The sequence below is a fragment of the Tuber melanosporum genome (genome assembly GCF_000151645.1).
Source record: "Tuber melanosporum whole genome shotgun sequence assembly, scaffold_12, strain Mel28".
NCBI classification, from domain to species: Eukaryota; Fungi; Ascomycota; class Pezizomycetes; order Pezizales; family Tuberaceae; genus Tuber; species Tuber melanosporum.
In genome coordinates this window covers 1070261-1094043 of record NW_003298777.1, presented here as the reverse complement: position 1 = coordinate 1094043, position 23783 = coordinate 1070261, and the positions used below count along the sequence as shown (strand labels likewise).

The following is a 23783-nucleotide window of genomic DNA, read 5'->3' as shown; positions in this document are numbered from 1 at the left end:
CATCGTTTCTCAAGCTCCGACAGGCCCCACTTTCCACGCGAGAGATTCCAGACGGGAGAACAACAGGGGCTCTCATTTGACTCAGGAAAGGTCCATGGCAGTTAAGGGAGACAACAAGGCTGGTGCCGTAAACGCACCGCGTCCTTCTCCCAAGCCGCCTGTCGCATACTCGGACCACGTACACAGTATCGCTCATTCCAAGGAGAGAAACGACTGGAGAAACAGAAGACCACTGCTCACTACACACGGCACACGGACAGCTCCAAGAGAGGCCAAGGCTGAATTGAGCCAGTTATATGATGAAGCTGGCGACAGCAAGCATGGTGGGGGCGTGTCTTTGGAGATCCCGGGTCCCAAAGCTTCGGTTGCCGATACTCTACCCCCGAATTTTCACGCTACGGGGCCGAAAGTTGACGTCGCTAGCAATACTTCAAACGCCACGAGAGCAGATAATAACGCTAGATCTATTAGCACCGGGCCCGCTAAAACTGCCTGTCAGGCCAGGCCTGCCACTCGGGATAGTTCCGGGTATGGGAGTTCGTCGAGCGGTGGATGCGGTTTTCGCAACTCCAGGGCCTTTCCGCCTGCAACGGCTGATCCTGAACGAGTGATGACCAGTGACTCTAAACATTTAATGGAAGTATCTCAGACAATTAGTGGAGTTATTGAGCCGAAGCCGCCTATTTCGAGCTCGCTCAAAGAGTTCCTAAAAACCCCGTGCGCCGAGGGCTTTGGTTGTAACATGGAGGAAGACGACTTATTTCAGAGATCAAGCGGTGGTGTCCGCCTCCTAGACAACTTCGCAAGGCAATACGCATCAGACCCAGATGCTATCCAGAGGAAATACGGCCGTCTGTGTTTCCTCCTTCGAGCCGATCCGGGGCGGGGCTTCCCCCGGCTTAGATACATTGTCGAAACGCACCGGTCTATGTTCTGGCAGTTAGATCCGGTTCGTTTGCGCGGGGTTGACTCTGGAAAGATTAAGCCCGAGGCCAACCCGAGGGATGAGACAACCGGCGCTCTTGTTCGGAAAACCTCCAGTGGAATTTCTATTCCGGATCAAGATTCCTTGGGGTGGGAATCTAGGGATGTTTCTCAGAACCTGCACCATTCTCACAATCAGGTCGTTCGTACCACGAGTGAATACACTGTCTCTACCGGCAGAGCTCCTCCCCGTCCTGCAGAAGCTGCTCCCAAGGAGCACGAAGGAGGCTATTCATCGAAGAACCTACCGAGCCATGGCGACCGCGTATGCGCCACCCCAGGTGGCCGCAGGGGCGCCCACTCAGGAAACAGGTGTAATGGCCAATCCCAGGCCATCCTAATGGATGTCGATAGAATGCCCCTTGGGAGGAAGGGTGGTCCTTTTAGTGACTACTCAGGGGCTACCACAGTGGTCTCTACAAGGACCTTGACGGGTAGAGATAAAGCCGCGACTGTTGAATCCTTAGATTTAACCACTTCGAAGCACGAGGGGCTTCTTCCTGAAAATAACGCCACCTTTTATCCCAATGCGAGACCCCCTGAGCGTGCGAACGATGAATCTTCTAAGGAGAGTGAAGAGGGGGGAATTCAACTTGACCCCGTTGTCAAAAAACAGGTCGCACGGGATGTCTATACTTCTTGCGGGGCACCAGGTATTGCTGCGGGGGCGGTATTGCCCCCTTCCCCCAAAGACTCAGCGCCTTCCACTAGTTCTGGTCCGAGCTCCCTGCCCTCTTCGCCACCGAGCGGCTCTGCCCCTCCGTTGGAGGTGAGGCATCAACCTACTGGACCGGGCGACGGAGGGTCTCTCACTGCTGGGAAAACTGGGGATTGTATTGAATCAGCAGAAGGTGAGTTAATCAAGAGCAGATCCAGTGTTGCTAAGGAATTCTCTACCGGAGAAATTACTGACTATGCTGGGATGGCAGTACCTCAAATATCGGAAAAGCTCCTCGGGCCTCCCGGCGGCTCGCGGGGGTCTTGCTTCGCATCTCGAGATGTATGTGTATTTCTCCTTCCAAGCCTTTCTCCACTAACAATGCTTAAGGAAGCCAAGATGGCACTTGCCGTGAGTCTGCAGAAGCCTGGCCAGTTTGCAACTAAAGGAGAGCCTGATCCTCAGCAAAGTGACCCGGAGATCCAAGAAGTCCCTTCGTGGATGAATGAGTCTGATTCCGGGAACGAGACTCCAAGTGTTTGGGAATGGGAATGGGATAAGAAATCCTCCCAGACTGGCCTCACCGATGACGAGTGGAATGTGGGTGTTCCTCTTGATCGAGCTATTATTGAGAACTTTGATGGAGCAGCCGAGAACAAAACCGAATCCCCGGTGTCGCTTGGAGAGCGCGTATTTGAACTACCCGAAGACCCAGGCAGCGTCCCAAACCCCCGGAACCATGAAGCCGGGAAATCGCGCTATGCGAAAAAGTATAGGGCAAAAGAGTCAAAGGGATCATCTGGGGCGTCTGAAGGCAAAGATTGCGAGTCACCTATGTTAGCAAACCACGCTAGTGAGCCACAGGCGCCAGGAGACCACGTTGTCAAACAACCTGTGCCGGAACACAAAGCTAGCAAACCACCTGCGCCAGAAAATAAATCTAGAAAACCGTTCGTATCGCATCACAAAGTCAGCAAACCGCCCGTGCCGGTAAACAGAGCTAATGAGTCAACCGTGTCCGCGGGGGTCAATGGCAATCTGGTGGCATCCGGGGGCCACAGTAGAGACCCACCTAGGTCCCGTAATAACGGCGATGCTGGCGCACCCACTTTTCGCGGGCGCCCCTCTGGGGGTTGTGGCGGCATTAAAAAGTTACCGGAGGAAATACTACATGCGATATTTAGTTATGCCGCGGACGGTGTTCTACCAGAAGTCCAGGTCAAGACCAGGGACCTCACATACGGGTCCAGCTTTGAGGTCCCCTCCTCCTTCAACAAGACTCGATATAAAGGCCTTCAGAGCGTTCTCAGGACTTGCCGCCATTGGCGCACTCTTGGTCAAGAGATCCTGTATAAATACGTCAACTTGAATGAGTGGTCGAATCTGGAACTGTTTGCACGCACTTTATCCCACGATCGGGATATAGGAGCCTTGGTCCGGTCTCTGCGGGTATCTGTGCCTCCGTTTGGCTTACGGGCGAGCTACCAAAGCTACAACAACCGTGATCGCAACTCCAGGGCTGTTGTCGCAGAGCAGGTCGATGCTTTCCATTTGCTGCCGGACATAATGCAGGGATGCTCTCTCATCCACGTCATGTCCATTGATATGCCTAACGCGGTTCCTGTCTTCAACAAACTAGTCTCGGCGCAGAAGTTCCCAAACCTTAGGGAGATCCGTATGAAGGATAGGGGCGAGAAGATCGCAACAGGAGAGAGAGTCTGGGAAAACATTATCAGGAATGCGCCTGAGCTGAGGAGGCTTCTGATTACTCAAGACCAGGATCTTTCTCTGAGGAATGCTCCCACATATATCAGGATCCCTGGGAATATATTCCACTGTGAAAAAGCGTCCACTTTCAAATTGACCCAGATTCACCTCACTAGGTCCTACCAAATTAGTGATGACATTCTCCTCCTACTCTGCCGGAAACTTAGTAATCTAAATGATTTAGACATTGTCGATTGTCCGTTAGTTACATCTAGAGGTACGTTCCTTCCTGTTTTGCTGATTTTTACCCTAGGATTGTCATGACTAATAAGGGTTTTTTTTATAGGTATTGCGCGGGTGTTGGAAAAAATGCCCAACCAGTTGACACGCCTCTCATTCTGGATCTGGATCAATCACTACGGAAATGTATCCAAGAGAGAGCAGGAAATTGGTGTAGACCTCTGCCATGCCCTGAGTAAATACGGCCAGAGTCTCCAGCATATGGACATCAAGATCTTTCTTGCATGTCATCATTTGTGGCAAGACGGATTCCGCGAATTGCAACGGTGCCGTATCGTACCGGTCCACTACCATGACTGTGTGAAGCAGGAGAATATCCGCTCATCCTCCTTCTTCAAGAACGTCCTCGACAAAGGTCGCAGTGCTGGCAAGTTCCCTGCGTTAACGGAATGCAGAGTTTGAAGGTGAGGACTCTTTCTCCCTCATATTCCATCGGATGTGTGCTCTAACGCAACTTCTAGGCTAACAAAAAAAACCAATTTCTACGCTTGCTGTGCTTTTTGCTTACTTGACTCTGGTTAGAGAAAACAAAAAGAAAAGAAAAATGAGAAAGAAAAAATACCGAAGAGAAAAAAAAAGAAAGCAAAAGCAGGAGGGAGATTTGAGGAGCATATCCTCACCTATGACATGAACCACCACTTCTATTCCCAGAGGGTGGGTCTCTAGGTTGATGTGGAGCACGCCATTCCTATCAATTCCAAAAAGCGAAAGGCAGATGTAGCGCAATGCATGGAGTTAAACCAAAATGGCGGGATTGTACAAAGTCACCATGTTGAGAAACAAAACGGTTCTTCACCGTTTGGCAGGGAATATAAATGGCTGGCAAAGACGTTGTTATTATCATTGGGCTGGAGTCTTTTGTTTGTTTTGTTTGTTTTGTTTTGTATTTTTTTCTCCACTCTCTCCTAGTTGTCATTTTGCTTACTTTCTATCTGCTTCCAAATGCGGTGCCTGTTGGAGTTTGCAATATTTGTGTTGGGAATTAGGACGGTGTTTGCGGGAGAATGGGTGGTTGGACGGGGTGGAGGGGCAAACGAAGAGGTAAGGGAATGTTTACATGCGGGATAGATGTCGTCTGGTCTAATCTAACTCCTTATAGTTTTAATTTCTTTTTTCTTTACTTTTTTATCTTTCACCTTTCTACTGATGTTCTAGCTGTATGGTGTCCTGGTGCCTAGAGTACTTACTCACTGAACATCAGTTCTTGTTTGCTCTGACTTTCTTTGAAGTCCAAAAGTTTGCAATGGCCTTTTTTTAATTTTTTTCATTCCTTCTACAAATGCGCGATACATTACGGTAGCCTAGATATAGTGCAATACATGAAGGACTTTTTTTTTTTTTTTTTTTTCTTCCTTCAACTTCTAAAGGTGGGGTACTCGGGGTGATGGAATGTTGGAGAAAGTCTATGTGTGCGCAGCTTGGTATGATACAAGTAGGAGTACTTGGCGAGCGCTTGTAGGAAAGTGAAATGAAACGAAGAACAGACATGATGCTAGTGAAGTTCCGTGATTCGGTATTACCTTTTTATCAGCGGAGGCCGCGGGATTCATCCAATACTACCGGTAGGCGCTGTACCCGACGATACTCATTTATCATACCAAGTAGGAGTATCACAGGCAGTGATAAAACAACTACCGGTAGTTTACCGTGTTCTCCTTCAATTTCCATCCTACCAGGGTACAGTAGACCTCCACCCTCCGCAGATGAACAGATGGATGGATGGATGGAAACAAAGGTGCGTATCATATCTTATTGCACCATGGATTTACGAGGCCGCAGTAAAAAATAATAATAATAATATAATATTATAATTATTATAATAATCGTATTGTAAAAAGCTATCTCCGCTAACCCCATACAAATCTCTATCAATACAAGGGTTGTATTCGTGCAAGTACTGTACTCGTACAGTATCATATCTCCCGATATTTATCAGCAGCACAGTTCAAGTACCTGCCCGAATACCTGTACGAGTACCATCTCTCATCATCATTCGTCATCATAATCCCGAAGGGGCCAACCGCCGCGACGCAACCCGCGCAGTACTCGTACTCAAACCCTTGGCGGACAGGCAGGAAGGGCAGGCAATAAGTAATTATGATAAATCAAGTTTACAACTTGGACTTTGATACCTGTAAAGGAATGAGAGCAAGGATTCGCAAGATATGGGGATCGAGTCCGTCGGTCCCATTACAAATCCACGACCGGGGGGAGACTTGGCAAAGAAAGAAAGTTTATTTTCGCATACATACATCTCGACAGACAGACCAGTTATTATCATCATCATCATCATCATCAAGTTTTATACAGTACGAGTACGATGGACGGGACTCCCGGTATCAAATCATGGTCGCCCGGTAGGCTATGCAAAAATGCCAAGTACTGTAGTGAAGTTTTGCACATTCGGATGGTTTATAAAAGTAATTCCATCCTTTATGCGTTGGAAGATAGATAGAGAGCTACGCAAGGCGTTTGCGGGGGTGGTAAATTATATCGGTATGTACGCGTATTGTATTGAGCTGCACTCGGGTCCATTCATTCATTCATTCATTCATTCATTCATTCATGCCTTGTTGTTGCTCCTGCTCCGGTAACTTTGTTTAACTGACGTATGAATGGGGAGGGGTGTTTGTCACTCCCACGGATCTGTCCGCCGTCAGGGACCACGAACGGTAAAAGCGGGACGGGACCGATACCGCTACCGGTGCTTTCTTACTTACCTGCTTACAAGTACTTGTATATGATACTATCTACAAGCACTACCTACGTATACTTGCACCGTGCCTTATCAGTCGCAGCATGACTGGCTGTGTCTATCGCCGTGCACTGCACGAGTTTGACCTCGACTCTACTCGACCCGAACTCGAGTTGGGGAGCGATGCTTAGGATTGCGCACGAGTTATGGAACTTTTTTACCCCTTCCTTCCCATACCGGTAACTCACGTCTCCGAGAAAAAGAGAGAGAGAGGGTGGTAATACGAGGTGGAGGAGGAGGAGGAGCTGAAATTGACATCTCAATTGTGTGTGAGCGTTTTTCATTCTTTCTTTTCATTCTTGCCTTTGATTGTTTTTTTTTTTTTTTCTTTCTTGGCCATACGATTGGGAATTTGATGATATTCAAGTTGGTTCAAATTACGGCCCTTCCTCCTCCCCCCGCTTCATACCGGGCTTGGCTTATTACTGTGCTCGAGTACGGTAACTGTATCATTCATTCCTTAGAAGTTGCTGTGTTGTGTTGTTGCGCAAAGGGTGGAATGTACCGTGGGAAAGGTGCAATATCTACGGTAAAAGGTTTTTTTTTTTTTTTTTTTTGTTGTTGGGGCGGCTAACGATTGTGTCGATGTGGGTGGTGATGCCTTTTTAATTATAGTACTAGAGTATTCATTCCTTTTGGTCTTGACTTGGACCGGCTTGGCGAGATACCAGTTTTTGGTGGTTGGTTGGTTGGATGGATGGATGGACGGATAGATAGTCTAAGGTACGAGTACTATACTCAGCCGCACACTTTGTGAGAAATGTGTATGGAGAGACTGCGGGCGTGCTGTATCGTGATAGTTTATCAAATTCACATGGTCGCCATGGAAAGAAAGAAAGATAATAACAACTTTTCAACACCCAGGAGTTTTTTTTTTTTTTTTTTTTTTTTTTTTTGTTGTTGTTGAAGAGCTATTGTATCATACCTTATAAGGCTACGATAGCAAGATACTTACTTACTTATGAGCATAAGTCAGGCGAAAGGGAAAGGGAAAGGGGGGGGGGTATTCAGTTGTTCAGTATTCTGTGAAGCGTAATCATAGAGACAGCCAATCTTGGCGGTATCTCCTGGCCTCTTGGCGATTTTTTCGAAATTCTAGCTTCTAACAAACTGACTCATGAAAGCCAATGAGAGAGAACCATTTCACCACCTCAACTTACCGGTACCCGGTAAGATAACTGTGCTGGCACTGGTTATCAATCGAATTCGCACCACGTCCTCCAAATATAGGTAGGTTAATAAAGAAATCCACTGATAACAACCTCACTCACTTTTGTGGGAAGAACAAAAAAAAAAAAAAAATACTGTACTCGTACTTGTAATCCTAACAGATCGGAAATCAAATCAAATCGTCACTAGCCAAGCCCATTTCCAGTCCAGCCCGAGAATGTTCTGTTCTGTTTCTGCACTTTATCATGAATCTAAAAAAAGAAATTGAAAAAAAAAAAAAAAAAAAAAGCAAGGTCACCCCCCCCGCAAAAAAAAATAAAATAAAAGGAGCCAAGAAATTTTTATATATTTTGCGGCTCGCATCAACTCAGCCCCAAACCCAGCCCATCCCAGCCCAGCCAATAAGCCAATAATCTCCCCCGTGCGTCAGCAAGGGGGGTGAACAAGTTATGATACTAGTTACAAGGTACCGACCGGTTACGCACAACGCGAACCTACGGTACCCTTAACACATTTCTTTTCCACAGGCTTATTCTTGCAAGGGCTGCGGTAGTGCACTTGTAAGTCAAGTGCTGACTTGGCACATCTATTCAGGTTTTGCTGTCTTGTTCCCCTGGGATATAAAAGGCTTTTTGTATACCAGTTACTGTAACTGTTCTTACTTGTACTTGTCATTCCAATGTCTCACGGTTGGTTCTATTCCCCCGCTCCTAACTGTACTCGTACTCGAGTAACCCTCCTCCCCCCTTGTCATTCTTGCCGTGTGTTTCTTGGCGGGTAAGGCCAAGGGGAGGAGGAAGAAGAAGAAGGCTGGTTCACATATAGTAGCCAGTCATCGTGGTTGGATTTTCGTCTCGTTGTTCACATCGTTATAATTGCTTTTCAGGTGTGTGTGAGTGTGTGGGGGGGGGGGGAAGGATTGTGCCTTACCGGTATTGGAAAATTTAGAGGAGTTACTTGGTATTGGTAATACATAAGGCGGAGGAGGGTCAAGCTCCCTATCATACTCTAGCTTGGTTCCTCTTCTTTTCTTTTCCCATAGATATATATATGAAGCGGTGTCCCTTCTCCCTGCCTTCCTTTCAGCTTCTTTGATCTTTTAGCTCTGTCTGTCCGTCCGTCTGTCCAGTTCGTTGAAAGTTTTTTACTTGTGCTGAATACACAACGCCATCTATCGGACCATAACAGTAACGTAACACACACGACTGTACGCGAAGAAGAAGAACGGAGGTTAGGGAAATGGTTTCTTTTAAAAGCTTTCTTGCTACGGCCGTGATCTCTGCTGGTTTGTTTCTCCCCTTTTCCTTCCTCAACTTGCCTTGCCTTGCCCGCCTGTCGTTTGCCCGGACCGCAGCGTGACAATGCACACGGGACAAGACGAGACGAGTAAGCGTAGACTGCTAACGGAACTTGTTTTCACCTTGCTACAGCGACACTCACATACGCGCAGAGCTCGTCGCCAGTGCAAGGCTTCACTGACCGGAGTTCGACCTTTGTCGCCAACTGGAACCTCCCTGCTTCTGGGGACGATGTCTTCTTGCATATCCGGGGGCCTACGAGCGCAGGATGGATCGCGACGGGAATTGGCTCGGCGATGAGCGGTTCCTTGATGTTTATTATTTACCAGAACGGGGAAGGGAATGTTACCTTTTCACCTAGACTTGGGACGTAGGTTTTTTTTTTTTTGCGCAGCTCTTTTTGAGATTGAGGGTGAGGGGGTTTAGGTGCTGACGACGAGGACGGGGATGATTTAGGGGTGAAGTCGAACCGAAATTCGAATCGTCAATCCAGTTCGAACTGCTCGAGGGCACTGGGGTCCAGGGGGAGTTAATGACCGCAAACATCAAATGTTCCTTCCCCCCTTCCCTTTCCCCCCCCCCCTATCTGTTCTTCCAATAATCACGTACTAACCGCTCCAAAGGCAGTAATTGCAGAACCTGGGACGGCGGTAGCCTTGCCGTGACCTCGACAAACCAAAACTTCATTTGGGCCATCGGTGACCAGACGGTCACCTCAAAATCCCAAACCGAAACCCTCAGCAAGCACGTCCGTAATGGCTTTTATCGCCTCGACATGACACAGGTCACTGGCGGCGACTCACCGAACCCGTTTGTGAGCGGCGACTCGGCCAGCGGTACCGCGTCCGGAGGAGCAGAAGCGACTGGGAGTTCGAGTTCGAGTGGTTCGAGTTCGGGTCGTGGTGCGAGTGCGAGTGCGACTGGGGGTTCGGGTGGAAGTAGTACTAGCTTTTCGCCGCCGATGACGAAGGGTGATAAGGTTCTTATTGCGCATGGTATGGTATTCAGTCTTGCGAGTTATGCTATTTATTCTTGGTTGTTGTAGGATGGGCTTTTTGGTTGTTCCTCTCTATCTTGGTGTGGGAGTGATAGGATTTTCCCGTACGATACTCGTCTCTGTGCCTGGATTGTACGCTCACAGCTGCACCTTTCTTCCAACCTTATCCCATAGTGTTTACTCTTTACTGTCGAGGAGTTTAATTGTCCTTTTTCTTTCTCTTCCATCACTACCGCACATTCACACATTCATTTCAGTCATATAATACCCGGGGCGAACTTCCTTTTTGTTCAAGCCAATTACAGAAAGGGAAAAGCCTCCACTGATTCACTTCCCAATTTGCCTGTCCCGTGTTTGCTTGCATTTTGAAAACGTCAATATCAAAAGAAAGAGGAAAGGAAAGAGAAAAGAAGAAGAGAAGAGAACCAGATAATAATCAAAAACCATGGTGCACATATACAGGTGTCATAATGGGCGTAGTCTTCATCCTCCTCTTCCCCTTCGGCGCGGCGCTGGTGCGCCTTCTAAACAACCGCATACCAAACGCCTTCGCCCTCCACCGCGGCTTACAAATTCTAAACTTCATGCTCGCAGTGGTGGGCATGGGAATGGGCATTTGGCGGAGCAAGATATCCAATTCTGTACCTCCCTCCTTCCTCCCTCCCCCTAGTGATGAAGGATAAGAGTAAGACAACCAATAGACTAACAACGAACAATAAATAACACAGCACTACAAATTTTTCCACCAGTACTTCGGAACTATCATAATTGCCCTCCTGCTCGTGCAAGCCATGCTCGGCCAGCTCCACCACAACGTCTACCTCAAGACGCAGAAGCGGAGCTTGTGGAGTTACGCTCACATCTGGCACGGACGCTTCGTCATTGTCGCTGGCATAGTCAATGGCGGGATCGGATTGTCGCTGCCAAGGACTGATGCTCCTCAGAGTGCTGTGGTGGCGTATTCGGTGGTGGCGGGTGTGGTCGGTGTGGGATATTTGGTGTTTTATTTCTTGAAGGAGAGGAGGAAGGAGGTTGGCGTTTCTCCTTGATTTTTTTCTCTTTTTTGGCTTTCCCGAATTTGTGTTTGCGCTTGGGATGAGGTGGAAGGGATATAGTTGTGGTTAGTATGATGGTCTTTGTTTCTTGTGTTATATGGGTTTCGCAATTGGCGATGGTGGATTCGATATGATATCCTTTTCCTTTTCCTTTCCTTTTTCCTTTTTCCTTTTTCCTTTTTTTTTTTTTTTCATTAAGCCCCTCCCTCTCCTCCCCTCCCCTTTCCCACTCCCCCACAGAGTACCATATGATAGTAGGAATCAGTCCGATCTAATCTGACCCGTCTTTACTCTTGATATCGCCTCCCATAATACCCAAATACCGTCCCCCCCCTTCCCCAATCCACACTTGTTGTTGAAAATAGGAAATGAACCAAACCTCCACGGCGCACGTGGCCCTACTGCAACCCCCGTGCAAGTGCTGTACACACTTCCAGTTTCTCAACGCCAGTGATGGCGTACCAGCCTGATAATCCATACGAGTTGTAGGATTGTTACGGGCGAGGGGATGCGAAGGAGTATCATTCGTAGGGGGGTGGGCAGTGGCGTTGAGGTTTGGTCCGGTCCGGTTTGGCTTGGTTTGGCTTGTTGATAAACGGGGGGGGTAGATGGGTATATGGGTTGGGTCGGGACTAAGTTATCATTCTTGTGTCTTTTTTTGGTAGTTGGGTACGGACTTTATCATACCACATTTGCACACATATCGGGTGCTTATGGAAAGGTGAAGGATGTTTTTTTTTTACTTTTTTCCCATTACTTTATGATCACGTGAGGATCTTCAGGGTTTGCATTGCATTGCATGACATGGCATAAGTTACTACGGACAATGTACCGGTAGTCCATGATACGATACGATACCCGTGTTGATGCTCCTCTTCCTCCATGCTCAATTACTCGACTACAAGCACAAGGTAAAGAAAAAAAATGTAGTGATCAAACCTGACCTTGATGCGTCAGAAACAATGCCACTACTCCTTCGCCTTTTCTATATCCTTGGTCCGCTCCAGAATAGTGCTAATCATCTGGTTCCCCACCTTCGTCGCATCCGCGAAGCGTGGTGCAAAGTATTCTTGGGGCATTTCGAAGCGCTTTCTATATGTATCGAAGTCACCGAAACTCACAGCGTCACTCCAGCCCTATTTTATTTTACTCCGTTAGTGATGGATTGTATTTGGGAGTGCTCCACTTTATTTCATGTCCTCAGGGATGATGATAACGATGCGATCGAGGATAAGTATTTGGTTTAGTTTAGTTTGATTCGGTGGGGGGCGGTGAAAAGTACGTTTATATGGGGGTTTTGGGTTTGGTGCTTCTCTTACCCTGGCCGCAAAAGTAAATTCTAGATCGTCGGAACGAAATGTTTCATCCTCTATGGCGAAACGGATGCAATCGTCGAGAAGATCGGGCTGGCGGAAGAGATATTCTGTTGCTCCGAGCCAGAGCCGGAATAACTGTTTTTCCGAGGGTTGAACAGAGGATTAGTCTTGACAAACAATTAGATTTACCCCGCGTAAGCATGTGGGTGGGGCGGGGGACAACGGAGACGCACAGGTGTAGAGCAAATAATATGGTCGTATGGCACAATATTGCACTTGTGCCAGCAATCCACCATTGCCAGCAGACTCAAGTGGCTGTTCGGCTTTCGTTCATGCAGAGGCACCCCACTGAGACTAAACTTATCCAGGATATCATCCCGTAACAGAAGCTCCTGATCCTTTTGCTTCCCGAAAACGAATTCTCCAGCGGAGCGTATCCTTCTAGACAGTTCTTCCTTCTTGCCTTGCAAGATTAGCTTGAAGAGCTCCGTGGCCGAGGCTGCGTATTGCCGTATCTGCTTTTGGGCGGCAGGATTGAGAATCGCTAAACCTGCATACACGTGCCACTTATTGCTGTAGATTCTTAAAGTGAGGTTTATCTTGATGTTTTCTATACCGCCTTGCCAGCGGGTTACCTCCCAAGGGAATTGGTTATTTGCTGCCCAGGCCGTCCCCATGCTAAACTTCTCGTTAGATATTTCCCGTCTGTGCAAAAAAGGCCTTGGGAGGGGGGGAGGGACCTGAGGAACGCCGCGTGTGTGACTGCTTGTGTGTCTGCTGTGATTCTGTCATGCTCCTCCGCACTCAAGTGAACCAGCTTGGAACGAAAGCAGGAGAGAATATCCTCCACAAGCTTGAAACTTCTGTCCGATGCCCTGTGCCTTATGATAACCTATGAATTATAACACATCAGTTGACCATACATAGCTCCGTGAAATGCAGACAAACCAAGGGCTGCCCAGCAGGATCAACCGTTGGACCATGTAAAGAGTGACAGGAAACAATGTCCACATCAGGAGGAATGTGTTTTTCGAAGGCCTTGATCTCGGGAGTTTTGCATGATGTTTGGCCGCCGACGATAGCACCTAGTTTTGTCGCTGTGGTCAAAGTCAGCTACCCCTCCTTTGTTCTTTGAGAGGGGCGGGTACAAGGTCCATAAGCAGCAACAACCGTATCAAGTAGCTCCGCTTCGACAGCGTATATGATATAATCGCTAATCCGGGAAACTGAACGGCCATTTGCATAGACATGTATATTCTCAATTCCTAATTCCCACTCGTCAGATCCTCGATTAGCTACGCCTCATCCCTCTCCCGGACATCTCTATTACTATTACGGGGAGTTGAATTACGTACCAGCAAACTCTTTCTTCAGGCTCTCGAACTTGTCTTCCCGATCGCAAGCGTTAACGCTTCAAAGCTCCGCTTTAGCACGATCCGAAAAGAGGAGGGGGGGGGTGCTCCGATAAAGAAAGTGAATGGGGAAGGGAGAAAAGTCAGAAGGGAAGGAAAGAAGATGTGCGACAAACCTCCAACCTTCCGCTGCAATCACCCTGGCGTACAACCTCCCCATATTCCCCATCCCGATAATCCCCACAAAAACATCCTTCCTGCCCGCCATCTAGCAGTTTTCCGTGGCCGTGTGATTTTCACGAGCTACCGTATTCACCAATTCGGGGATAATGCTATACCACAGCACACAGCAGTGAAAAGTACAGTGAAAAGTAAAATGAACGGGTGAGTCCAAATGACCGTTGCGGGAGGAATGGAAAACAAGTCAACCTCTTTCTCAAAACCCCCCCCCCCTGGGCTTATATCCCCTCCCACCCGATTCCCTTCGGTTTGGCCCGATTTGGTTTGTTGCAAGAACCCTGCCCCCAACAAGCCTTGTGCCTTACTAGCACTATATCATACTTATCCGCCCGCTTGGCATTGGAGAAAATGTTCAACTTAGCCTTCACAAGCGATCACTCGTGGAACACTGGAATCGAATCCAATAGTCTTCTAGCCCGGTCAACTATTCTGTTCGAGCTGACGTTCAATTTTGCACATGGTGACACAGGGAAAGTCGGATTGGAGGGCTCCAACAAAGATGTGTAATATGATACAATAATATTACATGGCTAATAGAGGGAAGGGGGGATAGCCCAATACTAAATTGGTGATTATTTGGCAAAGTAATGTTTACTCGAGTAAGTGGAAAGCTCATCCAGACAAAAAAACAAATTCTCAACATACACACACACACCAATCAGATCTACACAGGTAGAGGTTGACAATTGGAGTATTTGAAAGCGGATTTCTTCAAGTGTTTCACTTGATTGGAATTTAACCTCTTGTAATACAGTATCATAATTTGCTCTTTTATCGTATTAAAAATTCCCCCCAATCCACCTGAAAGTGTTTGGCAACACAGATGCACACACACACACACCATGCAAACAGCGGCAATTAAACCAGCCTTGTGCGGCAGATTCTGTCATATAATACTATACCGTTCTATCGATAGGCAGAGTTTCATCCAGAGGATCCTTTACTCGACTACTCCACCTTCCGCTTCCGCAGGACTACTTGTAAAAAGTACAAGCGACACGCTAGGTAGGATAAGGCCAATTGCGGGTACCGGCATACAACACAATCATTTCTCCGCTGCTTCTGCTGCTACGAGTACTACTGCTGCAATCATACTGCATCGTACAGCCCCTCCCCCACCTTCCCAATCCAATCCTTGGCTGTTAGGCTAATTAGATCAACATGGAGAAGAAAATGAAAGAGGTTTATGTCCTCGCTTTTGGCGGGGGATATGCGTTGTATCATAATCATAGCTCTATTTTTCTTCGCGCCCTAAATTTATTAGTTTAACTTTTTTTCTTCAATGGCCGTCGGTGCCTCCTATCCATCTTAACCTATGCAAGAGTCCACACCGCAATTGTGTGTCGCAGCAACTACTGTGCCCCATGGTCTCGGCCGCAGGCTTCACCTTGCGCACTGCTCTCTGGGGCGACCACGCCTTCCGGCCCGCGAAAGTTTACTCCTCCCTGGACGAGATCGAGGACGCCTCGGTCTACGACTACATCCTGGACACGACAAAGTCCCTACCCGGGAACCTTCGTTGGCGGCCAGTCCCCCCGCTCGCAGCGATATCCCTGCCGGAGAGCCCTCCGATAATCCTGACCCCGAACGGTGTAGATGGTATCAAAGAACCTCCTTACCGCCTCGCCTTCCCCCGGGAACCCCATTGCCTTGGGGATGCTCTACATCACCATCTCGCAGCCGGCGCCAGGCGAGATTTATCGGGAAGGCAAGGTGAACGATCTACGCATTGGCCCGGATCACCTTCTCCTCGAGGAGGAGCAGGAGAAGATACAACTCTTCGGCGACGCCCTTGGGGCGTCATGTAAAGTAACTGTCTGTAAAGATATCAGATACGAGCGCTGGCATAAGGTTACCTAGAACGGATCCGGGAAGACAGTTTGCGCCGCTACAGGGTCGGACATCCAGTCCCTGATTAAGAGCTCACCAGAGGTGAAGGAATTGGTTATTGATTTGCTCCGGGAGATTGTCGCAACCGCAGTGGCAGTGGGCATTAAGATAGATCAAATTGACCCTCTGATTGAAGATCTTGGGGACCGGGCGCTTCAAGCTCTACCCATCGCACCTAGTATGCTTCAGGATGCACGGGAGGGGACCCAGACGGAGGTTGAGGCACTGTGCGGGAACATTTGGAGAGATGCAGAGAAGGCGGGGTAAAGACTCCTAACATCAAGTATGTATAGTGCAAAACTACCCCAGTATGATACCTCCGAAGTGACGAGACGCCCTTACCGATAGCGTTTGTCTTAGGTCAATTTATACCATTCTTATCAACCATGAATTGGCATTTCAAGAACTCGGTCGAGAATCCGTAATGTATGCATCAGCAGATCCTTGGGGTGTAGATACCCTCTGAACCTTTTGAATTCCACATGCCTCTGCCGGTGGTTGGTGGCTAGTTGCTTCTATATCCACACTTTCATGTATTATCACTCACTTTTGCACATTTGAGGCTTGGGTATTTGATGATTACAGAGGGGGTGGCCTGAAGCCTCAAAACTCGTCTGGATTGCGATGGTGCCTGGCTGTATGGCATACAGCTGATTACCCTAAACTAAACCAATCCCAGTCGGTATTCGCCCATCCCTCGCTCCCAGAATGCACCCACATAGGCTGCGGAAAACAAAAGCAGAAACCAGACAAATAAAACGCCGGATATCCTATTTTCCAACATGCAGCATAAAAAAATAACCTTCGCCATAAAATGCAAAGGTACGACACGAATTTATCACTCGTCGTGGTCGTATCCTTTAGGCATACCGTGCTCGAGGAGGTCCCATAGCTCGTCGAGACTACTGACTGTCTCTGCTGGACTCGCAACCCATCTATGGATAATTGGTGAGCTCATTGTCATCCACACAAAGGAGAGTGTTTCACTTACACAGTCGTTCCGGCCATGCGTGCCTTAAAGTCATTGTGTCCGGCCGATAAGAACTGGTCTGGGAAGGTTAGTATTTCAAACAGGAATATTTTCCATCTTCAGTACTCACCGCCAATGTGCAAAGTTTGACTGCCACTAATATTCCCAAAAAATCTCTGACAGCACCGAACACCAAGTCTTTTGTCCCCAATATCAACAAATACATCGTTCCCACCATTGAATGCGCAAAACGGAAGCCTGCGTCCGATATCACTGAGCTCCAAGGTCTTTTGCGCAGCAAGCACCGCTTCTTCCAGTTGCTCTCGCTCAAACTTAACGTCCGGAATAGCAGGTATAATCCCGACAGCTCTCTCCTTTCGGAGGACGATAGCCTCCAGCTTCATAGTAGATATGGATTCCCTGAGGGCGGTCTCTGCAATATCAAGGAGGCGTTGAATATCTGTTTCTGACCAAGTGCGCATCTCGTCCAGCTCCCAATTCTCCCGTGGCTCGGCAACAAGGAGTGTTGGGGACGTGGGACAAGATTTATACAAGTAGGAGCTCTCCCCACCAAGAATAATGAGGTTGCTCTTTTGACCTTCTGTCAAATCTTTCGAAAACTTGATGGCATCTAGAAGGCCGTGGAGACGTTCCATATACTTCACACTATCGGTATATCCAGCTGCCGTCACAATGCCGATGTAGAGTCCCCTCTGCATCAACTGAAGTATCCGTGGTATGACTGGGTTCGTAGGAACGAGGCATTGACCGTCATCATAGAGAGTAACATCACCATCAAAAGTAACAAGCTTCAAAGGCCCATCCAAGGTTGTCAAAGACATGATTTGAGCGGTATTAAGAATCAACCGTATATCATTGAATGAAGGGGCAACGAAGCGGCGATTTGATATAGATCTGCGAGCATCTTGTGCTACAAAGGCCTTTTCGAGAAGCAGAGGTGTGAAGAAAGTTCCCACAGAAGGCACAAGAAACCGAAGTTTCGATCGCTCGGGGGTACCAGCTCTTTGATAGGTAACTTGAAAGCTGTTAGTGGGCAAATAGTGAATGAGGGAGAGACTATGTTTTCTCATTACTATGGTCATTAATAAGCTCCTCAACATCTTTCATGATTTCACGGTAGCGACGGCCAGCTTCGACTGCCATGACCCGGAATGAAGCATCTCCGGCTACGGTAGTGGGCTGGGAGTGCAGAACAAAGGGCACTGCCAATAGGCCTTTAATAAATTCGATGAGGGCATCACGGCGATGAGCCTTAAAGGAAGCAGAGAGGAGCATAAATCAGTACAAATATCCGACAGTCGGGAGAGGAAAAACAGTGAGCAGTTGGGAAATGGGGGGGGAGGGGAGCAGCATTATTTCACCTTAAGAGCATATTCCACACGATATCTGCACACGTGAGACCAAGTCGTTAGCTGAGCTTCAAAAACAGTACACACGAGAGCCCACTATCTTTACCTAGTGGTCATCGCTGTTGAGGAAGGGTGGTTTGTGCTATCCGGCTAGCTATGTTAGAGTTAATGAGCTTGAAGCTGCCGGAATTCAGACACGGATGGTATCTCAAGGGGAAAATGGGGAAAACCCAAGACCACCCCAACGAAGTGATGAGTTGTTGGCCGCCACCGATAGCGCACCGTACCGGCCCCCGAGACGATAAGTACCGGTAGTGGATAAGCACAAGTCGTGCAACAGGGGGGGGGGTAAGAGGTCAGAGCGGCAGAAATACCAGTGAATATAAATGGGCGTGGTTATGTAGGTTTCTCCTCCTGTGTTGAGCAGTGAGGCAGACGCAGAATCAGCGGGGCGTGATTCATGTATGTACTAGTACAGGGAGTCGTATAGTTCCCAGGTGACGACTGCACTTATCGTGGACGGTTAGAAGTACCAGTACGAGGGGGGGGACAAAGGGGGATTTATTATACTTGTAGACAACACTGTGAGAATAGTATGATGTAGACTAGTCATTCTGCTCTGACGTTCACAGCTGGACTCTGCCGGCAGTATTGGGGACCTCCTAGGCAAACCGAAGGAAGCCGCAAATTTGTTATCCGGCCAGGGAACTACAAACAGGCACAGTAATCGTCATCTTGGTCACGCGCATCAGACCCCGGGAGTGAGAGGGAGCAAAGGATGTGCAGTCCCAAGCTGGCCAAGCGAAAAAGGCACTCGAGCAAAGAGGCCTTGATAAAGCTGCTGAGGTAATCATATCTGCCAGGAACGAAATCATGCACGTCTGGTCCCCGATTTCCGATGTCCTTGCATCATCCAAGGCAATTGGCTACAGCTTCAAATCTGGCCGCTTCCCCAGCAATGCACAGTACAGGCATTGTACTATACCTCTCTCCACTTAATTCGCTACCGGTACCGGTACCCTGATAATACCTACAAGTATTTACTCTCAGACATCAGAATCAGCATTACAGGGCAAAAAGGGTCCCTACAATGCTGCCTCCCGTCGTGTTCGTAGAACTTTTGGTGAAGAAGCTCCGTACTCGCCACCGTATTCGTAGACCGTATTCGTGGAAGCCAAGCTTTCGCCCTTTACCCATTAGCACTGCCGATCTCCAACAGGTTCCGCAGTCTTGCCTAAAAGGGTTTCTCCCCTTGTCCCCTGGTCACAACCCCTTTCCGCCATTGCATAAACCCACGTCTTTCTTTATATTTCACCGTTACCCGCCGTTTTCCTTCCCTCTCCACGGTTCAACGCCTACACTTTCGCTACATCAATTCCCCTTTCCCCTTTCCCCTTTATTCCTTCTACCTGCTTTCCAACCATTTTATAAAATATCGGCAATGGCACCAACAAAGCTCGAAACTGAAGACCACGGCCGTGATGCTGCTTTCAACAGAGCCATGCACGGCAAGTCGGCTCAAGAAAAAGCCGGCTTCTTGGCTATGCTCACGAAGGATAAGGAAGCCCAGGGTGCTGCTGTCGATGAGTACTTCAAGTTCTGGGATGGAAAGGGTGCCGGCCAGGAGACTGAGAAGGACATGAAGGTTAGCATTCCTAGTAGGTTATGGCTCTGTTGCAATTCTAACTTTGACATTCTCAGGAGCGTGTTGAGAGCTATGCTACCTTGACCAGACAGTATGTTTCAACATTTCGCCTCATGTTCCAAACCCACCGGGCACATGCGGGAATTGTGAACTAATGTCATCTTCTGTAGTTATTATAATCTTGCTACGGATCTGTACGAGAATGGCTGGGGTCAATCATTCCGTGAGCTACTCTTTGCTTCTTTGGAAAAACTCGAGAATAGTATTAATATCTCTTGACAGATTTCTGCCGCTTCTACCCTGGAGAACCCTTTTACCAGGCCATTGCTCGTCATGAACACTATTTGGCTCATATGATGGGCATGAAGGCGGGAATGAAAGTTCTTGATGTTGGGTGTGGAGTTGGTGGTCCTGCTAGGGAGATTGTCAGATTCACGGATGCCAATGTCACCGGATTGAACAACAATGATTACCAGATCGATAGAGCTACACAGTACGCAGCAAAAGCTGGATTGTCCCACAAATTGGTATGTTTCAAAAAGTTCCAACCCATTCAACCGACGTCTGCTAACAGCAAGTTCCAGGACTTTGTCAAAGGAGACTTTATGCAAATGTCTTTTGAACCTGGAACCTTTGATGCCGTATACGCCATTGAGGCCACCGTACATGCTCCTAGTCTTGAGGGTGTCTATTCTCAAATTTTCAAAGTGTTGAAGCCTGGCGGTGTTTTTGGAGTGTATGAATGGCTCATGACCGACAATTATGATGCTTCCAACGCCAAGCACCGCGAGGTTTGCCACGGCATTGAAGTGTACGTTACCCCCCCCCAGCTTGTTGGTAAGATTTTTAAGGGTTTAAAGTTAATAATCACTAGCGGCGATGGTATTTCACAGATGGTCAGGATCTCAGAAGCTCTGTGCGCCATCAAAGCAGCGGGTTTTGAGCTTGAATTCCATGAGGACCTTGCCCAGAGAGATGATGCCATCCCCTGGTACTACCCGATTGCCGGCGAAATGAAGTATGTCCGTAGCCTCGGAGACTTCTTCACTGTCCTCCGCATGACCAAACTTGGTCGTGGGGCAATTCACAAACTTATTGGCGGACTGGAGACCATAGGGGTCGCCCCTCGGGGGACACAGAAGACTGCTGATTCTCTCGCTGTTGCCGCCGACTCTCTAGTCGCTGGAGCTCAGGTACCTTTCCCTTCCCACACACTTCTTTTTTTTTTAACTTATTGAGGTATGACTAACAATTTCTAGCTCAACCTTTTCACACCCATGTACTTAATGGTTGCCCGCAAACCTATGAATTAGATAAACGGTGGGATATTTCTCTCGGGGGGGTGGGGATAAAAGGTGTTTTGGCAATGGTCTCTAGAAAATATTAATGACTCACCAGTCACGTATAATAGAATTTCTTCCTTTATCATGATATTCCATTTATCCATTACTATTGTTTGGGGGGGGGTTTTCTTTTTCTGGAGTAATAAACTCGGGTTAATGGAACAAATTTTGCCGCCTCCCATTCTCACTGTACTAAGTTAAATTCTTGGAATTGGACTTAATGCGGCGCTATCCCGATGATATTGTATTTTCTTACACTAGATGACTTCAATGCCTATCTCAAACACTATCGACCAGCCCCACACTACAAGTATATCGATTCAATCAGTTACACGTTGAGGCAAAATGAAATCACCTACCTATTATAATAGTTGTGTAAATTTCGTTTGCTACAGTAACAATTTATTAGAATCTGGACACCCAAGACACCTGACCCACTTAACCCCCCCGCCAGCCCCGCTCTACCGAGTGATGAATCATGGTTCACAAATGCATACGGTGTCGCTGGCTTGGGATTAATCCAAGCACAACTAGGTGTTTATCACGTGAACACAACAGGAACCAATCCTTGGATACACGCATATACCCAGCGAGTACTTGCGTGGAATGGATATGGATATCGTGGAGTGAGCACAAATTTATATAGCTGACAGAATCAAAAGGCCATCCATCCATTTCTACCCCACATAAACTCTAAAATAATAACAATAACGAAGAAAGGGATGAACGCTTTTTAGGACATGAACTTGCGGGGCTCTATGTAGCTTTGCTTTTTCTTGGAGCAACCCAAAGGACTTCATCATCATCATCATCATCATACCCCCGATAGATATAAATATAGGTGTACGTTAAGATGTAAAAACCTTGAAATCCTCCACTTTTGCATTTCCCTTCTTAACCAATTCGCCGACAGCTTCTACCCATGTGCTCTTAATGGCGTCAGCGCCCCTCGTACCGCTGAGGTTCCTAGCGAGAGTTTGGAGATCCTCGTTGTCGATTTTCGAGATGACAAGCTCGACCTCGCCAAGGACCCTGTCAATAACGGCGGGGGTTGCGTCCCCAGATGCAAAGTAATTAACATCCTTGACGGAGCCCTTGAGAACGCGTCTGTTCTTCTTGACAGCGTTTTTGGCCGCCTCCCTGGCCTTCTTGGAGTCGGCTTTTTGTGCCTTCTCTCTAGCTTCCTCCTCCTCCTTTCGCTTCTTATCCTCCTCGGCCTTGATACGGGCCTCCTCTGCGAGTCTCTTTTCCTCAGCTTCCCTGGCATCCTTCTTTGCGTTTCGTAGTTTCTTCTCTTCTTCGCGGAATTTCTTGATTCGGGTGTCTAGGCTTAGAGCGTCGTCAACAAGCTTGCGTAGTCGAGCAGTGTCCTCCGTCTTTCTCTTTGCGCGGGAGGCATTGTTCTTGCGTTGGATGTAACGCTTCTGATCACGGTTCTCATTGTCATCCGGGACCTCCTCGTCGAGATATTCAAACGTACGCCAGGAATCGAAATTGTACCAGAAATTGTAGAACTCCTCGACTTCAGCCTTGATGGATTTGTCATCCCCAAGTTTGGGCACCGGCTGCTTGCGAGAGAAACGACCTTCGGACTCAAAGACTGGTCCCCATCCCTTGTAGAAATTACCCTTAGACTTCTTACTGGGTGGATCACGGTTGGCTCCTTCGTCAACAGAGTCGAATTGGCGGCGCTTGACAGGGTCCGAGAGAATTTCCATGGCTACAGGAGGTATTAGAAATGAGATGGGAAAAAAATATCGTGATCTCAAGCAAACCTTTTTGTATGCATTTGAAGAAAGAATCATCATCGACAGCTCCAACGGCGGCTTTCTTATCGGGGTGGTGCTTGAGAACCTTCTTACGGTGAGCCTTTTTGATTTGCTCTTCGGTAGCCTTGTAGCGGTATTTAGAGAGACCGAGAACGGCGTAGTGATCTTGGTTCTAGAGTAAAATGATTAGAACTATCCAGTTTTTAGAATGCAGTTTCAAATTGTTTTGTTACCTTCCAATCCTTGGGATCACGAGAAAGCAACACAGGGCTTTCAGCCTCACTGATCTCTCCAGCGTCCTCATCCTCAACGTTCTTCACATTCTGCTGAGCTTGGATTCGGTCATCTTCACTAAAAGTGCGAGAATGACGCTTCTGGAAATATTAAGACAGGTTGTTAGCGATATTAAAGAAAGGTGCGAGGGCAAGTTGCAGCGAGAAACACATACTCTGCGGGCGTGGGCAAGGAAGTGGGGCCCCGCTGGTGAGAGATTTCGGTGAACTGCAGGAGAGAGTGGTGCGTGGACAATAAAGTTGCTTTCAGAGTTCCAATCTTCTGGAAGAGTGGGGAGCGGTTTCGGGATTTTCACAGAGGCCATTTTGGTTGTGATAAAAAGGAGGAGCCGAGGGGGTTGTTGGATAGATGAAGACAGAGAGAAATGGATTATTGACTGGGTGGGGAGAAAATTCCATGAGGGTTGTGTGGAAAAAGGAAAGAAAGAATCGTCTAATCGAGGGCTAGCGCCGAGCACTGAAAGCAAGCGAGGGGTTCTTGAAGGAAAAGTTGTTGAAGACTATCATGGATCGGCTTCGGCGTAACAGAATTTATCTCTTGCCTTTTACCAGAGATAACCATGCGCTCGAGCACCAGCGATCCTTATATAATCTTTGGAAACCTAGTCGCAGAGAAGCGAGTTCGACTCCTGCATCCATCTTTTTTTCCTCTAATTTATTTTTACGAAACG

At 47.8% G+C, this 23783-nt stretch overlaps 6 protein-coding genes; 3 read left to right on the top strand and 3 right to left on the bottom strand.

Moving 5' to 3' along the window:
- Positions 1–94: 94 nt before the first annotated feature.
- GSTUM_00004493001 (uncharacterized protein) lies at positions 95–4666 on the top strand (the record flags this gene model as incomplete). XM_002835923.2 has 4 exons in its annotated part: positions 95–1984; positions 2033–3626; positions 3696–4053; positions 4111–4666. 3 exons carry the CDS (start codon positions 95–97, stop codon positions 4049–4051), a joined length of 3840 nt encoding a protein of 1279 aa, XP_002835969.1. The 3' UTR covers positions 4052–4053; positions 4111–4666.
- A 3930-nt stretch (positions 4667–8596) lies between these two features.
- GSTUM_00004492001 (uncharacterized protein) lies at positions 8597–11770 on the top strand. XM_002835922.2 has 6 exons: positions 8597–8859; positions 9005–9242; positions 9329–9423; positions 9496–9867; positions 10332–10510; positions 10598–11770. Exons 1-6 carry the CDS (start codon positions 8814–8816, stop codon positions 10916–10918), a joined length of 1251 nt encoding a protein of 416 aa, XP_002835968.1. The 5' UTR covers positions 8597–8813; the 3' UTR covers positions 10919–11770.
- A 122-nt stretch (positions 11771–11892) lies between these two features.
- GSTUM_00004491001 (uncharacterized protein) lies at positions 11893–13860 on the bottom strand (the record flags this gene model as incomplete). Its single annotated transcript, XM_002835921.1, has 8 exons — positions 11893–12060; positions 12244–12375; positions 12474–12918; positions 12981–13132; positions 13189–13337; positions 13389–13505; positions 13596–13651; positions 13769–13860. 8 exons carry the CDS (start codon positions 13858–13860, stop codon positions 11893–11895), a joined length of 1311 nt encoding a protein of 436 aa, XP_002835967.1.
- Positions 13861–16301: 2441 nt separating this feature from the next.
- On the bottom strand, positions 16302–18684 carry GSTUM_00004490001 (uncharacterized protein). XM_002835920.2 has 7 exons: positions 18633–18684; positions 18169–18566; positions 18075–18099; positions 17787–17964; positions 16823–17728; positions 16714–16771; positions 16302–16657 (listed from the first exon to the last, which is right to left on the bottom strand). Exons 2-7 carry the CDS (start codon positions 18177–18179, stop codon positions 16561–16563), a joined length of 1275 nt encoding a protein of 424 aa, XP_002835966.1. The 5' UTR covers positions 18180–18566; positions 18633–18684; the 3' UTR covers positions 16302–16560.
- A 686-nt stretch (positions 18685–19370) lies between these two features.
- On the top strand, positions 19371–21344 carry GSTUM_00004489001 (uncharacterized protein). XM_002835919.2 has 7 exons: positions 19371–19707; positions 19764–19798; positions 19878–19930; positions 19990–20234; positions 20292–20518; positions 20582–20900; positions 20967–21344. Exons 1-7 carry the CDS (start codon positions 19504–19506, stop codon positions 21018–21020), a joined length of 1137 nt encoding a protein of 378 aa, XP_002835965.1. The 5' UTR covers positions 19371–19503; the 3' UTR covers positions 21021–21344.
- Positions 21345–21705: 361 nt separating this feature from the next.
- GSTUM_00004488001 (uncharacterized protein) lies at positions 21706–23490 on the bottom strand. XM_002835918.2 has 4 exons: positions 23268–23490; positions 23053–23193; positions 22826–22991; positions 21706–22770 (listed from the first exon to the last, which is right to left on the bottom strand). Exons 1-4 carry the CDS (start codon positions 23415–23417, stop codon positions 21899–21901), a joined length of 1329 nt encoding a protein of 442 aa, XP_002835964.1. The 5' UTR covers positions 23418–23490; the 3' UTR covers positions 21706–21898.
- Between the last annotated feature and the right edge of the window lie 293 nt (positions 23491–23783).

Coding starts and splice junctions, on each gene's coding strand:
- GSTUM_00004492001 (XM_002835922.2), top strand. CDS start 8,814: ATGGTTTCTTTTAAAAGCTTTCTTGCTACGGCCGTGATCTCTGCTG. Junction 8,860..9,004: donor TACGGCCGTGATCTCTGCTG/GTTTGTTTCTCC, acceptor ACCTTGCTACAG/CGACACTCACATACGCGCAG. Junction 10,511..10,597: donor GGAGCAAGATATCCAATTCT/GTACCTCCCTCC, acceptor TAAATAACACAG/CACTACAAATTTTTCCACCA.
- GSTUM_00004490001 (XM_002835920.2), bottom strand. Junction 16,772..16,822: donor TCAAACTTTGCACATTGGCG/GTGAGTACTGAA, acceptor TAACCTTCCCAG/ACCAGTTCTTATCGGCCGGA. Junction 16,658..16,713: donor CGCATGGCCGGAACGACTGT/GTAAGTGAAACA, acceptor AATTATCCATAG/ATGGGTTGCGAGTCCAGCAG.
- GSTUM_00004489001 (XM_002835919.2), top strand. CDS start 19,504: ATGGCACCAACAAAGCTCGAAACTGAAGACCACGGCCGTGATGCTGCT. Junction 19,708..19,763: donor AGACTGAGAAGGACATGAAG/GTTAGCATTCCT, acceptor TGACATTCTCAG/GAGCGTGTTGAGAGCTATGC. Junction 19,931..19,989: donor TGGCTGGGGTCAATCATTCC/GTGAGCTACTCT, acceptor ATCTCTTGACAG/ATTTCTGCCGCTTCTACCCT.
- GSTUM_00004488001 (XM_002835918.2), bottom strand. CDS start 23,417: ATGGCCTCTGTGAAAATCCCGAAACCGCTCCCCACTCTTCCAGAAGAT. Junction 23,194..23,267: donor TCCTTGCCCACGCCCGCAGA/GTATGTGTTTCT, acceptor TAATATTTCCAG/AAGCGTCATTCTCGCACTTT. Junction 22,771..22,825: donor CTTCAAATGCATACAAAAAG/GTTTGCTTGAGA, acceptor TACCTCCTGTAG/CCATGGAAATTCTCTCGGAC.